At 33.8% G+C, this 18,726-nt stretch overlaps 3 protein-coding genes across 5 annotated transcripts in view; 1 reads left to right on the forward strand and 2 right to left on the reverse strand.

Moving 5' to 3' along the window:
• Positions 1 to 4,340: 4,340 nt before the first annotated feature.
• Positions 4,341 to 5,777, reverse strand: LOC110428235 (uncharacterized). Its single transcript, XM_021444005.1, has one exon. The coding sequence runs from the start codon at positions 5,572 to 5,574 to the stop codon at positions 4,384 to 4,386; it is 1,191 nt and encodes a 396-aa protein (XP_021299680.1). The 5' UTR covers positions 5,575 to 5,777; the 3' UTR covers positions 4,341 to 4,383.
• A 1,140-nt stretch (positions 5,778 to 6,917) lies between these two features.
• LOC110428234 (Early-responsive to dehydration stress protein (ERD4)) lies at positions 6,918 to 17,044 on the reverse strand. Of its 3 annotated transcripts, none has more exons than XM_021444002.1 (13): positions 16,833 to 17,044; positions 16,689 to 16,726; positions 15,750 to 16,081; positions 14,570 to 14,725; positions 14,227 to 14,290; positions 13,767 to 13,976; positions 13,314 to 13,496; positions 11,383 to 11,681; positions 10,135 to 10,411; positions 9,102 to 9,377; positions 8,170 to 8,403; positions 7,843 to 8,011; positions 6,918 to 7,595 (listed from the first exon to the last, which is right to left on the reverse strand). In XM_021444002.1, exons 3-12 carry the CDS (start codon positions 16,028 to 16,030, stop codon positions 7,850 to 7,852), a joined length of 2,142 nt encoding a protein of 713 aa, XP_021299677.1. In that variant the 5' UTR covers positions 16,031 to 16,081; positions 16,689 to 16,726; positions 16,833 to 17,044; the 3' UTR covers positions 6,918 to 7,595; positions 7,843 to 7,849. The 3 variants fall into 3 exon arrangements, with proteins under 3 accessions (XP_021299677.1, XP_021299678.1, XP_021299676.1); XM_021444003.2 differs by having other exon boundaries at positions 16,892 to 17,039; XM_021444001.1 differs by having other exon boundaries at positions 6,918 to 7,515; positions 16,689 to 17,044.
• Positions 17,045 to 18,320: 1,276 nt separating this feature from the next.
• Positions 18,321 to 18,726, forward strand: part of LOC110428404 (uncharacterized) — a 1,446-nt gene continuing 1,040 nt past the window's right edge. Inside the window, exon 1 of the mRNA XM_089785623.1 lies at positions 18,321 to 18,726. This exon is cut by the window's right edge and continues 387 nt beyond it. Coding sequence (XP_089641749.1) covers positions 18,460 to 18,726 — 267 coding nt within the window. The 5' untranslated portion in view covers positions 18,321 to 18,459.

The raw sequence follows: 18,726 nt of genomic DNA on the forward strand, positions 1-18,726 counted from the left end.
TCATTATGTTAATCATAGTCATCATTGCCATCTGACATACTCAAGATCAATGTATTTATAAGGCTCGATTGGGAACATTATGCAGACCATGATATATTATAAGCCATGGGGAATAGGAAGAAAGAGTGAGAAAGAGAGATAGAGTAGTACTGTTTTACATGCTCAGAAAGAGGCAAAGCCAAATTTAGCCTTCAAATCATCCATTGAGGGTTAACCTACCGACAGTTGACCAACAAAAGGAGTTGGGGCCTTTTCTTTCTTTTGTTCATGTCGTTCTAGCTAAAACAAACAAAAAATATCTGCAATTAATTATCTACTCTACTAGAAGAGTTATCCCCTCTTTAGCTGCTTCGATAGGCAATAAGTTTAGGGTTATCAAGAATGAGGAATCTTCTGTTTCCTCTTCCCTCTTTGTACCCGCTCTGTGTATTCTTCCTTTGGATAATTATTGTAACAGAAATAAACCCACTTTTTTTAGACCCAAAATCTCATTATCTGTCAATACCCAGAAACAGTTGGGAGAGAGTCTAAAAAGGTTAAATGCAAAAGAAAAAGAAGTTGGGGTTTTTCAATTATATATTCATGTTACCAAAGCCAAATCTTACCTGATAGATAAGAACACAAAAAATGTGTGCTTTGTTTGTCTCTTTTTAAGCTATTCCTTTCCCCACAAAAGAGCTTTCATTCAACCCCACCATCACCCATCACCTCCTGGCTTCTGGCCACGCCTTTTGCCACAATATCTTTTTGTCAACATGATTAACAGTAGTGGGGAATAATACATGCACTTGGGGGGGTGCAGGTGGATTGATTTAACCCTTTTCTTTATGAACTTTTTATAAGGATAAACCCATTGTTGGAATGTGGTGATGGGACAATATGATTAGGGGTGGATCCTTGAACAATACAACATGTTGGGTTCTAGATTTTGGACCACATCATTCCCACTATATACTCCTCCACTGCTTGGCTTGTGAAAGAATGAATCCTTCTTCATCCCTTCAGTGTCATTGGTCAGGTTATAACAGTTCCCAGCCAACAGCGAACAGACATGTGGCACCATTAGTTCATTTCCTTAGTTCTAAACTGCCCAATTCCAAGCAAGTTACTCCAGCTTGTTAAAATTTGGCAATTTGGTTTAATCTTACTACTCACTCGATTCAAAGTGGAAACACCTAAGACTTCAATCAGCAGCAGCAACCCAATCTTTGTTTTGATTTCATTTTCTCATCTCCACTTGCCTTTTTGTGGTGAACAAGAAAGGGCTGCTTTAGTCATGTTTTCTTCGATAAAAAAATTTATTAATATTTTACACTCAAATATTTAATTCATTAGATAATATACCCCTTTCTCCCAATTCATCGGTATTTCATCATACTAATATTATTTTTCTTCTTCTTTCCCTATCATTTTTGATTGGTTTTGTGGGTTGGGTGGGGAGGAGACTGTGGTGGTGAATTGATTTGTTTAGATCTAACGTTCGCAAGGGGCGGGCTTTGACATAATTCAAAGGAAAACCCAAAAGAGAAATAGGCCAAAGTCTTTGGTAAAATGGTGACAAAAGGTCATATCATTAGTGGCTTTAGGTGCTCATATGGCATAAGATCAAGTAATCAAAAGGCAAGCCAAAAGGCTGAGAAGCCAAAGGGAATCAATACGTACATAGGGGAAGAGTTGGCACCAGACCGCTGTAAAGGTCATGCAAAGGCCGAAGGGATTAAGTCAACATATATATATCCAACATCTAAATTGAGGGTCCTCTCCCTTTTCTTTTTCCCTATAAAATCCAAGACAGATAAACTGCTTTAATCATGGCATTCGAACGATTTATATTTAGAATATTACTAATGGGATATTATCGATACTCGAATTCAAAATCTTTTTAATATTGAGATGAACAGATTAATCGAATGAATCAATTTCTTATTAATAAAATCATCTCATCTTTCACTATATGACCTAATGCATCGGGATTATCTTTTATAACATGGACGTTTTGGATGGATCCAACCTGAACAACCCTTTGCCCTCGTTCTTCAATACTCCTCTCGTACCACCCAAAAAAAATGAAGGTCCTTTTTGTACTTCTTCATAGCCTGGAAGAGGATATTGTTGCCCTGCTGTTGGCTTTCTATCTAGTTTGTGATTAAACTTACGGTGGGAGGGAGTGAAAAGCAAACTATGATCTTCACTTAAACCAAAGATAATTCAAAAGCTTATTAATTGGCAATGGATAAACTATTTAAGAAGGTCCTGCAGGGTGGAAATGTGTAGTATAGGGAATCTCTCCCTGTTCCAGGATTTCGTGCCTGCTTCATTAATTTAAGCATTATAAGTATTAACAAATCCTAGATGACTAGACAGTATTCTTATTGTTTAAGTTAAATAAACTTTCTTCACGACGAGAAATTTGTAATCACAAACTCCAACTCGTTTTTTTTCAGAATTTAAGCAGTTAATTTTTAATTATGAAAAGGGGATTAAAATGTTAAATTATCATAGCGAATGTGTTTATATTTTTCCATTTACAGAAAAAAATAAATTAATAGTTTTTGTTTGTTTTTTTTAAATTAGAAAAAAGAGATTTAAATCTTATTTTGTAAATAAAAAAATTATACATCAATAACTAAGTTAAATAATCAAGTACAATAGTTCCTGTTTGATTGATTTTGGGTCCATGAAGTTCCATGCAAAAGGGAAATTACCATGAACATTGAAGAGAAAGTGAAATATATATATATATATATATATATATATGTCTTTGCATAATTAAGAGGGTGAATTGGAGGATTTGTATTTTCTGTTCTTGGGAAATGGAAACAGAAACAAAAAGCCCTTCTGCCACCTTCAATTAATGATGATAGCTTCAATACATCAAAAGAGAAATAAAAGACCATCCAGAATTGAAAAATATTTCCTTCACTAGGTATGTTTTCCCTTCAATTAGAGTCTTGTGGAATTTTTTATGAAAGATATTATAATCGAAATAAATTCGGATTCAAGTGATTTTTTTTTATGAGTGAAAAGAGTCGATAAAATGAAAACGTAACAACACAATAAAAAAAAAAGATAATATCATGAATTTTACGATAAAAAAAACATCATTTGTTTAAGATCTAAACTTAAATTGCTTGGTATATTTACGAATTCTGAATATATATATATATATATAAATCAATTACGGTAGCATCATGGTAAACTTTAGAGAAAATGAAGCTGAAATGGTGGAGAGAATAAAGCTCAAACACCTCAACTAGCTTTTATAATTCAAATCTGAGATAATAAACAACAAGTATATATTAATTAAAGTGCAATTAATAAAGTGATTAAACAACGTGTTTAAACAGTAACAAATGGGTGAAATGGGGAACATGATTTGGTGAAAGGTGGGGAAAAGAAACATCTTTTTGACGAAGATTTGCACTGAAACGAGAAAAAATCATGTATCATTATGTTATAGATTTTGGGTTTGTTTTTTCCTTTTTAAATCTTTCTTAGATCATAATGGAAAATCGAAAAGATTTAGAAAATTGAGAGAATCTTGACCATATAGGGGGAGATCGTATCTTGACTGTTTTATAAATAACTAAAAGAGGGTTATGTCTTAATGATGATTTTGGACCAAAATTACAAGACATAATGATTAATTTATTCATCTTCCCAATATTGGTTTTGTCACTAAGACTCGTGAATGTTGTCATGTTTTAAGACACCGAATATTTATGTTTGATTTGATTTTATTACTATACTTTTATATTAAAATAAAAAATAATAAAAATTAAAATGAGTTATTAATTAATTATTATTCTCGTAATTTAAAGTCATATATAATTCATGAGGCTTGCTTCTAGGTTGGAAAAATCATGAACAATTTTTTTGGTTAAATGACTAGTATTCACTTTAGTTAAACTCAAGTGGTTGGCTATAAAGTGCTATATACAGTATTCTAATTAAAAGTTTGTTAGTAATTAAATTGATAGGGCATTGGTATAGTTATCAAAAAATATTTCTGAATTATTCCAAAAAACAAAATCTGAAAGACTTTGTAAGTATAAGAACTACCCAAAGATTAATCTCTAAAATATTATCCGCACTTTAATTTTTTATTTATTCATTAGTGCATTTTTTTTTTTAAAAAAAATAGAGTTCGAATCTTTTTTCTTCAATTCAAAAATAAAACAAAAAATCTCCTGATTCATGAAATTCTACATTATTCAAATCAAGAGTGATTATACACCTCTAATCCAATTTTGATGGAAGCTTACATTTTTCTCATTGGTTTGTTCATGCAAATCTTGTTCGTTAACCTGAAATGGGGTCTGCTAGATGTAAGTAAATGCTGTTTGTTTATGTTGTTTTGAGGTTGTCTATCTCTGGTCAAAACTAACTCATGAAGCAGATGGGAGGGAGATCAAGGGAGCTCCAGATTTCACCTGCTCCGTTGCTCAAAGAAGAGTAAGCTGATGAGGAACCTGTTTCTATTGATGTTTCTGGGATGATCCCAACTTGTTCATGTTCTTCCTTTATCTCAGGTTTCTTGTCGGTGTTGAAGTTGTTTCTAAGGTTAGATTGATGTTCGGGCTTGTCATTTCCTGCACATTCATGGTGCCTCAGCCTTAAACATTCAGGTATCCCATGGAAGGCGTAAAGAGATGCTGAGAACTTGCGTTCATACTTCATTCTCTTCATGGTCTCACTAAGCATGGATGGATCATCTCCGTCATTCTCCTGCTGCTCCATTGGCACCTCCACCATTTCTTCTGCGATCTCAAATGGAGAACAGTAACAGGATAATCCTACAGCATCCACAAACTGGAAATCTAATGGCCCCTCCATATCAATCTCTTCTTCTTCCTTCGACCCTTCCCTCTTTTCCTCTCTCCCTCCATCAATGTAACTGTTACCCAAATGAATTGCTTTGAGATCATGATCACCATTTTCTGTGTTAGCAAAATTTGACCCGAAAGTCATCATCTCCAACATGCAATCACTGGCAGTTGTAGAACTAGATGTAGTTGTTGTAGAAGTAGAAGAAGAAGAAGTTGTATTCAGCCTACAATCTTCAGGCACATTGAAGAAATCATCAATGCACATATCCTCTCCTTCAGCTGGTTCATACCCTGGTACGTTAACAGGCGAATTGGAAGCCATGGAAGAAGCAGCACTGTTGTTTCTTGCTTTGAGCCTAAGCAATAGAAGGTTGACAATTTTCGTAGGAAGAACCGGTTTCGAAGATGGGGAAAAAGGCCAGAAGTTTGTTCGAGTGTTGGCTCCACGAAGCAAGCAAGCTGCCTCATCGTAAGCCCTCGCAGCTTCCTCAGCAGTATCGTAAGTTCCCAGCCATACTCTAATCTTCTGTATCGTATCTTTTATCTCAGCCACCCATCTCCCTGATGGCCTTTGCCTGACCCCAACGAATCTTTTCCTTGCTCGCCGAGCCCCATTGAATGCTGCCACTGCTGCAGCACTATCCATCACCATTTGCTCCCATTTCACCTCTTCATCGACACTGTTTCCCTTCCCTTCACTCGCTAATTTTCTCTTCCCCATCATCGACTCTTGTCTCAAGGTCATCAATTCTCTTGCTCGTCTCTTTGCTTGTTTCTGCTGGTGTCAATACTACTTATAAAGGCAGAGAGGAAGCTGTCCAATGGAAAGATTGTGATCAGGGTTTCTTTTTGTAGCTATGTCTTTGTTCTATGCTTGGTTCGGCTTTCCTACTTGAATTATGCAATACCTTTCACTATCATGGCAGGGGTTGTGGTGGGGGAGAATACAAAGAAGAGAGAGCTATGGAAGTGAAAATTTGTACTCTGAATTAGTCAGAGAAAGGGGTTAAATTTCAGTTCTTTGATATTGTACTGATCCCCTTATCCTTTTGCTCTTCCCGTACTTCAAATTATTCACTTTCAATCTTTACTGTTCTTGGCAGCTAGCTTGGAAGCTTCGCTCTAAGGAGATGGCACATTCCAATATTCTCTTATCCTGAAACATAGAAATCTCTTTACACTTTAGCATACACTTAGATTTTTTTGGCCTGCCGACATCACCAACTACTCGAAATGACTTTCTGATTCTAACGTCCTAAGATTTTATTAATGCCCTTTCCTTCTGTTTTTGGTATTATTCTTCATCTTGACAACTAACAACACCCCCTTCCCCTCCCTCCCTCTCTTCCTTGTTCTCCTTTTTTTTTTCAACCTAGATTTGTAAGCTAATATGATAAATCCCAATATCTAATTAAACCAATCTTATTAACCCAGATATATTGTAAGATTATCTAAATATGACTAAAAAAAGAATTAAAAAGAATGGTAAAATGAGTATAGATAATTGTTACATCTGTCGTTTTAAATATTAAAATTTGTAAATTGAGTAATCACTTGTTAGAAAAAGAGTTTATATTTAATACACCAATAGTGTATTTATACAATAATTAAAAAAAATTAAAAGAAGTGAGCACAAATACCTCTTGAGTTTAAATGGAATTAGCTTAGAATTATTGTGCTTTGCAAGTCAAGACAAGTTTCAAATGCTGTAAATTATAGGGAGAAAGTATGGAAAAACAATAATTAGTTGGAAATGACGAAAGCTAAAATGACTTAAAAGGTTGGGGTTGGGAGTATAGGCACAGAAACACTGGAGAGAATGAACCAAAGGCGTTAAGGCAAATTTCCAAAACAGGAGACGAAAGAAGCCACCCCTCGATTCTTTGAAAATAATATTCCTGGGTTGCTGTTTTTTATGTTGTTCTTTTACGTCTTCGAAATTACCACCCATACACACGATACCAAATCCAGTTAAATGTTGGCATAAATTTCGCTTTGTTGCAATAAATTTATAAACAATATGGCAGATGGGACAATCAGGAAGGAGAAAGGAAGAAAAAATTACAGCAGTTTCATAAAGGTGAATGAAGATGAAAAGAAGAGCTTTTTACCTTTCAATGACTGTATGGATTAAGGTTAAATGAAGAATGAACTCTTGACTTTGTCTCTGGCATTTTCACTAGAAAATTTTCACAAAACAAATAACTAATAATAAATTATGCAGAAAGCTAGAAAGAAAGGAGAGTTCAGGTTTGACTTTCTGTAATGCCAGACACCCCAGATATTCCTAACTCACACCCTAAATAGATCCCAAGATGTTTTTACCTTATTATAAGAACAAATCTATTCATTCTCTATGATAGTATCATAAGTCGAATAAAGTTAAACTAAACCTGAGGGACTATAGTATGTGTAGAAACGAATGAGTTGCTAGTTTGAGATTTTCCCTTAGATACCATGCTATAATCTCATCTACCATGTAATTCAACCATTTTGGAGATACCAGGTAATCGCAACTGTGCCGCGAGGATGACTTCCTATTTGTCTTAACTTTGTGATGATACGATGGTGATATGAGATGCCTGAACAGCAGTGAATTCAAGTATAACATGATGGTAAAAGTTTTCGCCTGTGCAGGAGATGGACCTTCAGCTATTGGCAGCATGATTTTGCTTTCCATCTTGATCTGAAAGTAATGAACTACGTACGATGAGGATCCAGACAATGAGTAGACTTCATCTAAACATCCAAAAATATGCTAACAACCTGGAATACAGTAAGCTTCCGTAAAAATTCAAGGCAATGTTTAATGGCATTGGTGGACAAAGTTTAAGGAAAGCCAGATAACCATGTATATCCATCAGGACACAAACAGACATAAATCCCAAGCACATTAAGTACACCTTTTTCTCAGATACAACGTGATTGCGGATGCCAAAGAATCAAAGTCTATGAAATGAAATTTGATCATATTGTTACTAGTTAGGTTGACAAACAACAAAAACAATCATACCTTAATGTCAAACTTCGGCAGCCAATATAAGAGGGCGATTAAGACTGTCAACATTTGGAGAAAACTGAATTGGCAACATGGCTGGATCCTGATAGGCAGTCACTAAGTTATCATAGAATTCTTCCATTGTAGGATCATTTCCATCTTCCCTGTCTCTCTTTATCAAAACCTGCAAGATGTAAAATCCAAGTTAACATCAAGATAGAGGATTTAACCGAAACAGCCAAAAGAATTCTGTGTGCATGTGTCGGAGAGTGAGGGAGAGCAGCAATAGCGACAACATAACTCATTCAGTTTACAATATTTTTGGCATGCGAAGATACATACCTCAGCAGGGTAAGCAATGAAATTTGGCAAGAAACGTTTCCGGCAGTACTCATTGAAGAGAAGGGTGAGGACAGGAAGAGGAAAAACTAAAGTTGATGCTAAAGAGAGCTTCTTCAGCGTAAAGATTCCCACTGCAATAGCTTGCATAAGTACAAGAGAAAATATCATCGAATTGTGCACAATAGGCCAAAATTTCCCAGCAGTCTCATACTTAGGTGCATATACATTTAGAAACTGCAAAATAAATTTGCCAAACATAAATGCAAGTTAGTACAAATTAATTCCAGAATATACCTATCTGCACAAATTGTGAATAAAAATGTCAAAAATCAAAATATGCTGGTCCATATATTTGCATGAGAAATAATATCTAGGGCATAAAATAGAAATAGAAACATTAACTTAAGTGCTTATTGGAGGCTTCATAAACTATAATTTTCGATCAGTGACTCAAATTTCATAACTTAATCTTTCAAAGTTGCAGTCACGTGCAATCTCAAGAATCAGCTCATAAGTGAATGTTGAATATTCCATAATCTCCTTGAAAATGCAGGTACATTTGTAGCATACTTGTATATCAACATAATTATAAGAAATGTATTGTTTTCCAAAGGTTTGACTACAAAGCAATCTTCTAATTAACTAGTCATATCACACCATATACATGCCAGCTATATTTACAGCACATTGTAACCCACCAACCAATTCAAAAAATTAGCCTAAATTGTAGTGACATACAAAAAAGTAGTGCCTTTTGATTTATGGTAATTTGACCAGATGCACATGTTCATTATTGATTGCTCATCTTACTTGGTAACTGAAGTTTGATATAAGTCAAAAGCCTAACTTGAAATGATGTACTTGAAGATCACAATTACAAACAGCAGGAAAATTACATATAGGAAAAAATGGGAGTCAGAAAGCTAACTAACCTGGTTGCGATAGATTACATAAGCAAGACAGAGGTACACCAAGAGGAAGGGCAAAATTAATGGTGCAAGGAAGAAATATGTAATTCCAAGAAGTCCAAAAAAAAGAATTCTTGGAAGGTCTCTGTGGTAAGGAATAGCTGGAACTTCAAATTCTTCATCTGAGCAACAACTGAAAGGTCTTCTTATAAGACTGCAAATAAAAGGAATTATGCGAAAAAGTTCTGATGAGGTACTCGTCCATCCAGATGTTACGACGTAAGCAATGAAAAAAGATGCCTACAGAAAAAATTAGCATTGTCATTAGCATGGAATGGTTTATATCTTCTAATCTAGTCCAACCAAATTTGAAATTTCTTGTAGCAACCTTGTCTATATGTTGAATAGTGAACAGCATTCTCAGAAATTTAACATGGTATCATGGCAACTGGCCAAATCAACATATATAATAAGCTGAATGAGTGTGCATGCACACAGAGGGAGAAATTTTAACAGTTCTGCTTTTAAGACAAGTCATCCTTTTAAGGGAACATATTCCTTGAGGTTTTGTTTCATTCTTCAGCCTTTCTTAGTTAAGGAAATATTAATAATTTGTAAAAACTATAATCTAACAAAATAGACATTATAATATGATTTTATCCTTTTCAATAACTTCCCACGTATTGATAGCATTTTTGTTGAATGTTCTAATTTTTTTTTCTCGTTAAAGTAACACATATTAGCAATGAGTTGTAAGATTATATTCCAGTACCAGTTTACTTGCATCGAATTCCTAAGTTTAATGACTCAATTTTTCATCTAGAACATTGTCCCTAAAATTAGATTCAATACTATAAAATTATAATGTAATCTTGATCAGCATATACACAAGCAAGAAGAAAGTTTATCTGCCAATTAAGTTGGAGAAATTATTGAGACATTCTCCTGCATTAGTTATGCCTCTACGAACCGCTAAAGAAAGAACCCCATCCCATTTTCGCCCTATTAAATGGGACAAAACTTGTCAAAGAAGTTCTCCGCCAAAAAATATACTCACCTGTGCAGGAACAGCAACAGCAAGCCTTGCAGGAATATTCTTTGGTTCAAGGATGATAGAAACCTGATATAAAACTGATCCAGAAAATACAGTTGCAAAAAATATGTTCCATATTGTGAACCAGAGCACTTTGTTACATGCACTTTTCTCAATATCACTGTGACATATGTATCCTTGAATGGTGGAAAGAAATTCCATTATTGGTGGCACAATCTTAAGAAACAACTGAAGTATAAGGCTGGGAAGATACCCTGTAATTACCTGACTGATGAAAGTTCTGCAAACAGGATAGAGAACAATTAAATTTTGCACTACCAAGAGATAGAATAAAGATGGATAAATAACATGAAAATGCTCAAATGTCGACATTTACTGTGTGTTTGAGAATATAATTAAAGATTGTATACATCAAAAGAATCTAAACAATATCATCGGAATTTATTCTGCAGTCTTCTGATTAATCAGCATAAATGAAATTGTGAAAGTATAAATTATAACATGAAATAGAAAGTTTTACCATTTACACTCCCTTGAAGGATAAACTAGAAACAGCAAAAAGAAGTAGGGTGTTTAAATGACATGAGACAAAGACATAATCTTAATCTAGTCGTCATTACTGCATTCATATATTCATGAATTATTCAACAAAGAAATGAAACATTGAGGGAAGTGTGATAATGCACACATAAGAATGAAGCAAATTGAATCAAGGTTGATTACTTATATTAAGAAAGGTGGTCTAACAGATGAACTGCAGAACAGAATTATAACCGAATATCAGCGGTTTCTCAGTACCAAAGCCACAAAGCTGAAACCAGACTTGCAAAAACCAAGTAATTTCTATATTTCCAGTTTCAATTTGACAACATCAATCTTGCTTCTTTTCTTTTTTTTTTTCTCTGAATGCAACATAAGGCACCAGGACATTGACTCTTTATGAATGCCAAGATTTATATGTTTGACGGACTTAATTATTTATCTTCAAATTGCTGTAATCTGCTTCTGCCTAATATTATCAATAGAAACAACAGAAATGCCACGTCAAGAAATGCCCAACTTCACTATTCTGATTCTCAACGGTTTTTGTTCTTTAAGAAAAATGTAATTCAGCAGAATATAGAAACAGTTTGCTGGGAAATTTTTACAAGGAGAAAGCTTGGGCAGCAATACAAACATACTGCAGTAAAACAATAACAACAGGAATGATAGTCAAATGAAATGAGCTGAAGATCTTAAACTACCACTTACATGGTCAGAATGCTTTTCAAGAATGGAAACCAAATTTCCAACTGATTAAGGTTAGTAAGACCTTGCACAACCAGAACAGGAATAAGGAATAGAATTGTCAGGAAAATACATGCAACAATAACAACAATCTTAGAAAGCCATCTTTTCATGAATGATGATGAAAAGAAAGGCCAGTAGACATCATGTGGCTCAGGAGCTTGTTCTGTAACCCACTGTGTTGGATTAGTTGATTGTTGCATGTGGAAAGCAACTGCAGCACCATAACGAGTCTTGAAAGAGACAAACGCTGCTCCAACTTCCTTATACATTGAATATGAAATGCATCAATAGGACGCTCCATGCACCACAAAAAATTTAAAACCAACTTAATTGCAAAGTGAAGACTTAATTTTTCGGTGTATATCATTGATTTACATGAGGTTATAAACACTCTATAACTACCTTTTAGGTTCTTTGGCACAATTAGTCAAAAAATAAGCAGCATTTGCTCATTTAAAAGATTTAATGTTGGCCGAATTTTTCATTTCAGAATTCAACTTATTATTTCGTTGAAATTATGATGTATCTTTTCGATTTTATCCATTTGAGGAAAATTATTGATAAAAGTTAGTAAATTACCATTAATAGAATTAAGGGATTCAAATTTATATCTGTTAAAGATTATTTGACATAGCAATCATAAGTCCTATTAACTGTATTTGCTAACTTTGGTCATCAATTTTCCTTGAACAGAAAAAATCCAAAAGATTGCATCCTGACTTGAACAAAATAATAGGTTAAATCTTGAAGTGAAAAATTTGACAAAGGTTAGATCCTAAAATGCATATTAAGCCAAAAATGAATTGCCACAAGAAGGAAGTAGAACGTGAACCAGCATAAATATACACAAGCTCAGTACAGTTGCAAGAAAGATAAGTGGATTCAAGATAGAATGCATTCAAAGTCATTCCCTGGTGATTCATTAATTTGTTATACTATGCTTTGCACCTTTAATCAATTAATGAAAGGAAGCTAGCAAAAGTCAACAAGTAGGAATTCAACATTTCTAATAAAATATCAACCTTAGAGGTTTGTTCAACCCTTGAATAACAAGAATTCTAGCAGTTAGGAGTCATATCTCTTGTCAGATTTGCTATCATCAGCACTGCTTATAAAAAACCTTTAGAAATTTAAGACTTCAGATCGTAAGGAACTTCAAGTTTAAAACCCACTGCCATGTTTTCTGCTCCCCCCCATCCCCGGTCCCCCTTGCTTTTTTTCTCTTTTATCACTTTTCTTTGTGCATTATGAAACCATTTTTGATTGATTTCCCAATAATATGTGCATTAATAAATCCATTTAGTGAGAATGATATCAGGAACAATAAAACCATCATAGGAACATCCTTTTTCTTTTCCAGTTTTGTCATAATTTATTGGGACAAATAATAAAAGAAAATCTCACTTCTGTGAAGAAAATCCTCTTGAAGAATTCTTGGTGATGACTCAGTGATCTAACTTCCACCAATTTTCTGTATTTCCTCTCTTTGGCTTCTACAATTACCAAAGGGTCCCTTAACTAGTATCACCTCAGTCGCATCTTATACAATGTTTAGATTCACAATTTTCTTTTCATAATTTCTTATGCAGAAAGCCAATTGTTGCTACTAGAACCAGAAATTAAAAAACCAACTACGGTGCCTTTTATAATGCATAACAGTTTTTTATAGGAGTCCATTAAATTGTTTGCATTACCTGTTCTTTTTATTTCAATAAGAAATCATGATTAATAATTCACAAACCCAGATATATGTGAGGCCTACACAAATATACAGATATTAAGACCTTTGTGAAGCATAATTCAGATGGTTAAACGATATCCTGACAAAAGGTGGAAAAATATAGCAAAAACCAATGCCAAAAGAAAGTAAGAGAGCAGGCACATGCACATACTTCTGCTGCCAATGAAACTTCAGATCGCTCTAATCTCAGATTCTCCTCTATGTCTTCTAATTTCTTTCCATAATGATCCACCAGATCAACCTTGTGTCCAAACAACCCAATATGCCTATACTTCTGCTGATTTGGATCTGATTGTAAGTGGGTAAGCCTTTTATACAATTTTTTTGCATCTTTCTGAAAGGGGATTAAAAAAAAGTAATGAAATAATTGTTAGAAACATGGAGGATGTGAAACCAGACTCAATCAAAAAAGAAGAAGACAGGATGCATCCAGCACAACTAGCATATTATTTAACCATACACAGGCAACAGAACCACAGGCTTAAGATGAAAATATTTCTCAATTATGTTCATTTATCTCAAAGAAGAAAAAATCCTAAGAACTATTAAAGAGGAAATAGAAGTAGAGGCTTAAGGAAATGAAAAACATAAAAAAATCACTTACAATGAGACTTTGAAGTTTACTTGTTCGATGAACAACCATATGTGACAGGTATGTGAAAGGATGATACTCCAAAAAAAATCTTTCAACACTCTCACTAACACTGCTCCCAGCAGAAACAGGTATACTGCGTACTAAGATGGTGAATTGATGAGGCTGAGGTTTGGTTGAGTGAAAATAAGCAATCCTTTTAGCAGTTATATATTTATATTCCTGCAGAAAATTCACCACTCAGTACCCGGTCCAATAAAATTGCTTAAATAGCTCCAACATCCTTTATACATAGAGGACAATCATGATCAGTAATACCAAAATTAGTTCTAGAAATTAGCATCCGTGTGACATTAAGGACAGATAATACATCGACCTTAACATAAGACTCGAAATTTTAGAAAATAGACAAAGGGCTTCAAGACAGTTGAATTCTGTTAACTGATTTTCTTTGGTGAAGAAGTTGACTTACATAATAGAGTAGATAGCAAACAAATGCAGTGACAAGATACACAGCAGAAAAGTGAGCCCATAACCTGCCCAAGAAGCCAAAACTAGTAAGTTTTGCTTTGCACTTGCCTAGGCCTAAGCATATGATAAAACTAAAAACTTTCAGGTTCTGAGAGACAATTACCATTTCTTTAAGAATCAAGAAGTCATAAACACATGATCTTTGTTATGATGTAATAAAAGAATATTTCTTGAGGAAGGTAAAATGTTAATTTTTGAAGGCATCCATCCATTTCGCCAAGTCAAGTAGATATGTAGAATCAAAGTTCAACTTATGTGAAAATTATTTTTAAACTATAACTTACCTTTTTGAGCCACTTTCTAGATTGGAAATGGTAAACAAATCCAAAGAATTATTTGTCAAATCAGCAAAATCAATATTGTTTAGCTGATCTCCTGTGCAATTAACTGGGAGAAGAACAAATATCCCAATAACCCCAGCGAACAAAAATACTCTTAAACTGCAGTATTAAGAGAAAATAACAAACACAGGATTGAGTCAGAAAAGCACTTGATAAAGCCTAAATAAAATCTTCAATATCATGTATCAAGAAAAACTAAAGATAAGATCAAGTAATGCATGCATACAGTGGAAAAGAAAATAACTATAAGAAGACTGAAGTTTGGAAGTTTAACTTCCAAAATGAAAAAAAAAAAGGATTTCTACCAGTTCAGGCTTCCACGTATGCATATAATCACATTTTTTGTCAACAACTAAAAAAAGCATTTTTTTCAGAAAGGTAATGCTGCAGGAAGTTATTATCCTCAGCTAACCAATGGCATATTTTAGTCAAACATTAACTATATATTCTCATAGCAGTTGTCTAGATGCCTATGCACCAAAATAGGCAACTGGACAATACTCAGGCCAAGGGAATCATGTATGGTAGCACTGGTTAGAGAAAGTCTCTCCTTAAGACTAGTCAAACTAATATATAATGGTTGATGAGACTTCTCTTAGGAATTACAAAAACTAAGAATTTATTAAATACATGAAGAAGCAGGAGCATGGACAGGATGCCTTTGTCCTTCGCTTCACTATCCTCTTGTTCAAAGCCTTCCATTTGATTTGAAACTATCTATTCACACACTATGTCCAATGAAAAAGTTAACATTCCTGACATTACTAAAGTAAATTAAGATCACATCTATTATTTTGACGAGCTCCCTCTCTATACAATTCATCCTATTGGCATTTTTTTAATCATTAAAATGTAAGAAAAAGTATCATGCTGTATATTTTCTGTGATTCAGGCAATCTTTTCTTCCTATATATTCTTCAATCTCTCTCTCTCTCTCTCTCTCTCTCTCTCTCTCTCTCTGTGTTTCTCTAACAGCCAGGCACAAATAAATAAAATCAAGGACACAATCAAAAAAATAGATACAACCAAATGTATAACCAAAAATCCATCCATCGACTTAGCTAACTCATTAGATTTTCTTCTTGACACCAACAAAAACTTCCTTATGGAAGAAACCACTCACCTAAAGGTTATAACACGCATAAAGACGAGAGCATCTAAGCCAGATGTTGACAAGAGGTCGTCTTCAGAAAGCTTCCATGCCCTTTTCACCCAACCAGGAGATGGTATTAGTCTTTCTAGGTTGAAACCAGTTCTCCGCTTAGAATTCCCGTCAGCAAGCAAGCGTGGTATATAAACTTCATAATTACTTGGCTGTTTCCTCAATATCGAATACAATATGAAGAACAATACGCAGAGGCCGGAATTTATTCCCACAGATGTGAGTAAAGCAGACACAAGCATTTCTTCAAAGCAATATCAAACCCTTCAAAGAGATGGCTTATAAATCGATAACTGCACCAAGCACAAGGAAATTACTTTTAGTTAATGGAATAAAACATTTCAATAAGAAAAAAGCAAGTTTCACAACAAGCTGTTCTCCATAAGCTAAAATGATAAGCCATTGCAAGATTTCACTGAGTCCATGCAGAAACCCTAGAAAAGGAAGAAGGATACAGCATTTCAATAGCTCGGAAGCGATTTTAATGCTTACAAAATAATAGCACACTATGTTTTTAACTAAGGATAATATCATATTGTCAATTGAAGTATCAACACCGCTTTATTATCCAAAATATCTCATAAATCTTGAGTCCAAAAGCTAATTAATAATTTCCTTGTCAAACAATACTCGTTTACACAATTATCAGACAGCGATGCCTAATTTTCTACACTTCATTTCTCGCTCCTGGATCTACTTCTTCCAATAAAAATGCAGCCAATCAATATCTTCATCCAGAAACAAACAATCAAAGCACCATGAAACAGCAAGAAACAAGCAAACCAAACGCGACGAAACACATGCGTTAAACAAAAATTAGAAAATGGAGCAATTCTTAAACTCAACTTCTACAAATCACAAACAATCGAATCAAAAAAGAAGAAGAACAGTGTACGCTACCTTCACTATTGCTCACTTGACTGTCGCAGCAGCTAAAGCTAAGAAGACAATCAAATTTCAAAAATGTTCAAACTCAGCAACAATGACTACGGGAAAAGCAAAACCAATCAAATAAACAAAAAAAAATGGAGAGATTTATCGAACTTTTTTTTTCTTTGGTACTGTTTGGACTGTTTGGAGAGAGATTTTAAAGCAAATCGTACTGCAGCTAATGGAGGGGAAGAGGGGAGCTTGCTTGTTGCAGTGGCTTGTTCCGTCTTTAATTACCAAAAATGCCCTTCTATTTCCTCTCGCTTGGACTAAATTAAGCAACTGCTCCATTTCCCTGTTAGTAGCAGTTTTTCTTTTCTTTTCTGTTTTTTTCTCTTTTTTATTGATTTTGAAATAAATAAATAAATAAATAAGGGTTGCTGTATAGTTGAAGTCAACGGTAAGAAGGTAAGGGTTGCAGCAGCTACCAGTCAACCTACCCGCCGAGAGCTTTGCAAGATCCCAAATTTGATTCTTCCCCCAGATTTAAATGCTTAAATTAAAATAATAATAACCATAATTATTGTGTCAACTTATCTATAAACTCATTCTTCTTTTTCAAGTATGTGTTTGATAGGAGAAATAATTGTTTGTTTTGAGAAAGACTCTTTCTGGTTTCCAATTCATTTTTTATGTTTTTTGTGCTATCGATTGATCTTATACATATTATATATTTTTTTATATAATATTTAAAAAATAAAAAATTAAATAAATTAATTTTTTAATTATATTTAATCAAATTTTTGTATTTTATTTTAAATTAAATAATTTTTTATTATTTTATTTTGATCCAAATAAATTTATATAATTAATGGTTGAATTAATCAAAATGATACTTGTTATTTTATACCATGTAATATGTTCACATGTTACAAGATGATTAAATAATATATTAACATATAATAATTGATTATACTGTAACATATTAATATAACATAATAACGTAAATGAAGTTTGCTCAATTGCTTATTGCTGTCTATTTTAAGCATTTAAACACTTATATAGTTAATAAATCAGCTTAACTACAAAATTGGTTAGCTCACAAGGTACAAGTCTTATTCTTGCACAAAAACTATATTTTTAAAGGGTTTTTTTAAGAAAAGATTTTTTATAAAGATTTTGATTGATTTTCGATTTCTATTTTTTTTATTAAATTTTTTCAACAAATTATTTTATTGTCTTTGTAAGTAATAAATGTTAAGATGTGTCCACAATAAATTATTTTAAGATTTAATTGTATAAATATACACAAAAAAATTTCATTTTTCTAAATATTTTTATCAAATTTTATTTTAATTTCAAAATATTTAAATAATTAAAAACATAATTTTATAATTAAAAAATTATAAATTGATATTTCTAATCATTCGATACTTAAAATACTTTTTACATAAAAAAATACTTTGGAGATTGTTTTAAAAAGTACAATTGAAGTATTTTTTTGACACGAGCAATGGGAATTGTACCCTTTATATTTAGCATTTAGAGTAGCATTGTGCAAAATTTGGTAGATTGATAAGGCACCTTAAATGCCATTTATGGCACGTTAATGCCGATGAAAATGAGCCAAGGAATAAAATTGTACCATTGCCCACATTGCAACCAAACAAATTCAACAGGAGGTGAGGTAGATGGTGATGGCTGGACATAGGAGCAATTGGCCCACAATATCCTCCAAGCCTGAGCAACGAATGACCCAAAACGAAGCTCCCTTTTGTACACGGATTGAGGTGGACTCGAGATGGAGAATGCTACAATCCAATCAATTCCTACGTTTTCAAGCCCCCCTTCCTTCAGGATATTTCGGTGTTCTTACCCCAGAGTCCTCGCCTATCTCCTTAGAGCGGATATTTTAAACAGGGTCCGGAGAGGTATCATGGATGGAGCCGAGGCAGCAGAAGGGTTCAGCGAGTGGGAGCAAATCGAGTCGCCAACATATTCAACTCCTCATCCGACTGACATGGTTGCTGTCAAGGACAATGATCTCCGACATCTACATGAGTTGTCT

This window comes from Theobroma umbraticum, unplaced genomic scaffold, assembly GCF_002168275.2.
Source record: "Theobroma umbraticum cultivar Fairchild unplaced genomic scaffold, ASM216827v3 scaffold_31.0, whole genome shotgun sequence".
Lineage (NCBI taxonomy): Eukaryota > Viridiplantae > Streptophyta > Magnoliopsida > Malvales > Malvaceae > Theobroma > Theobroma umbraticum.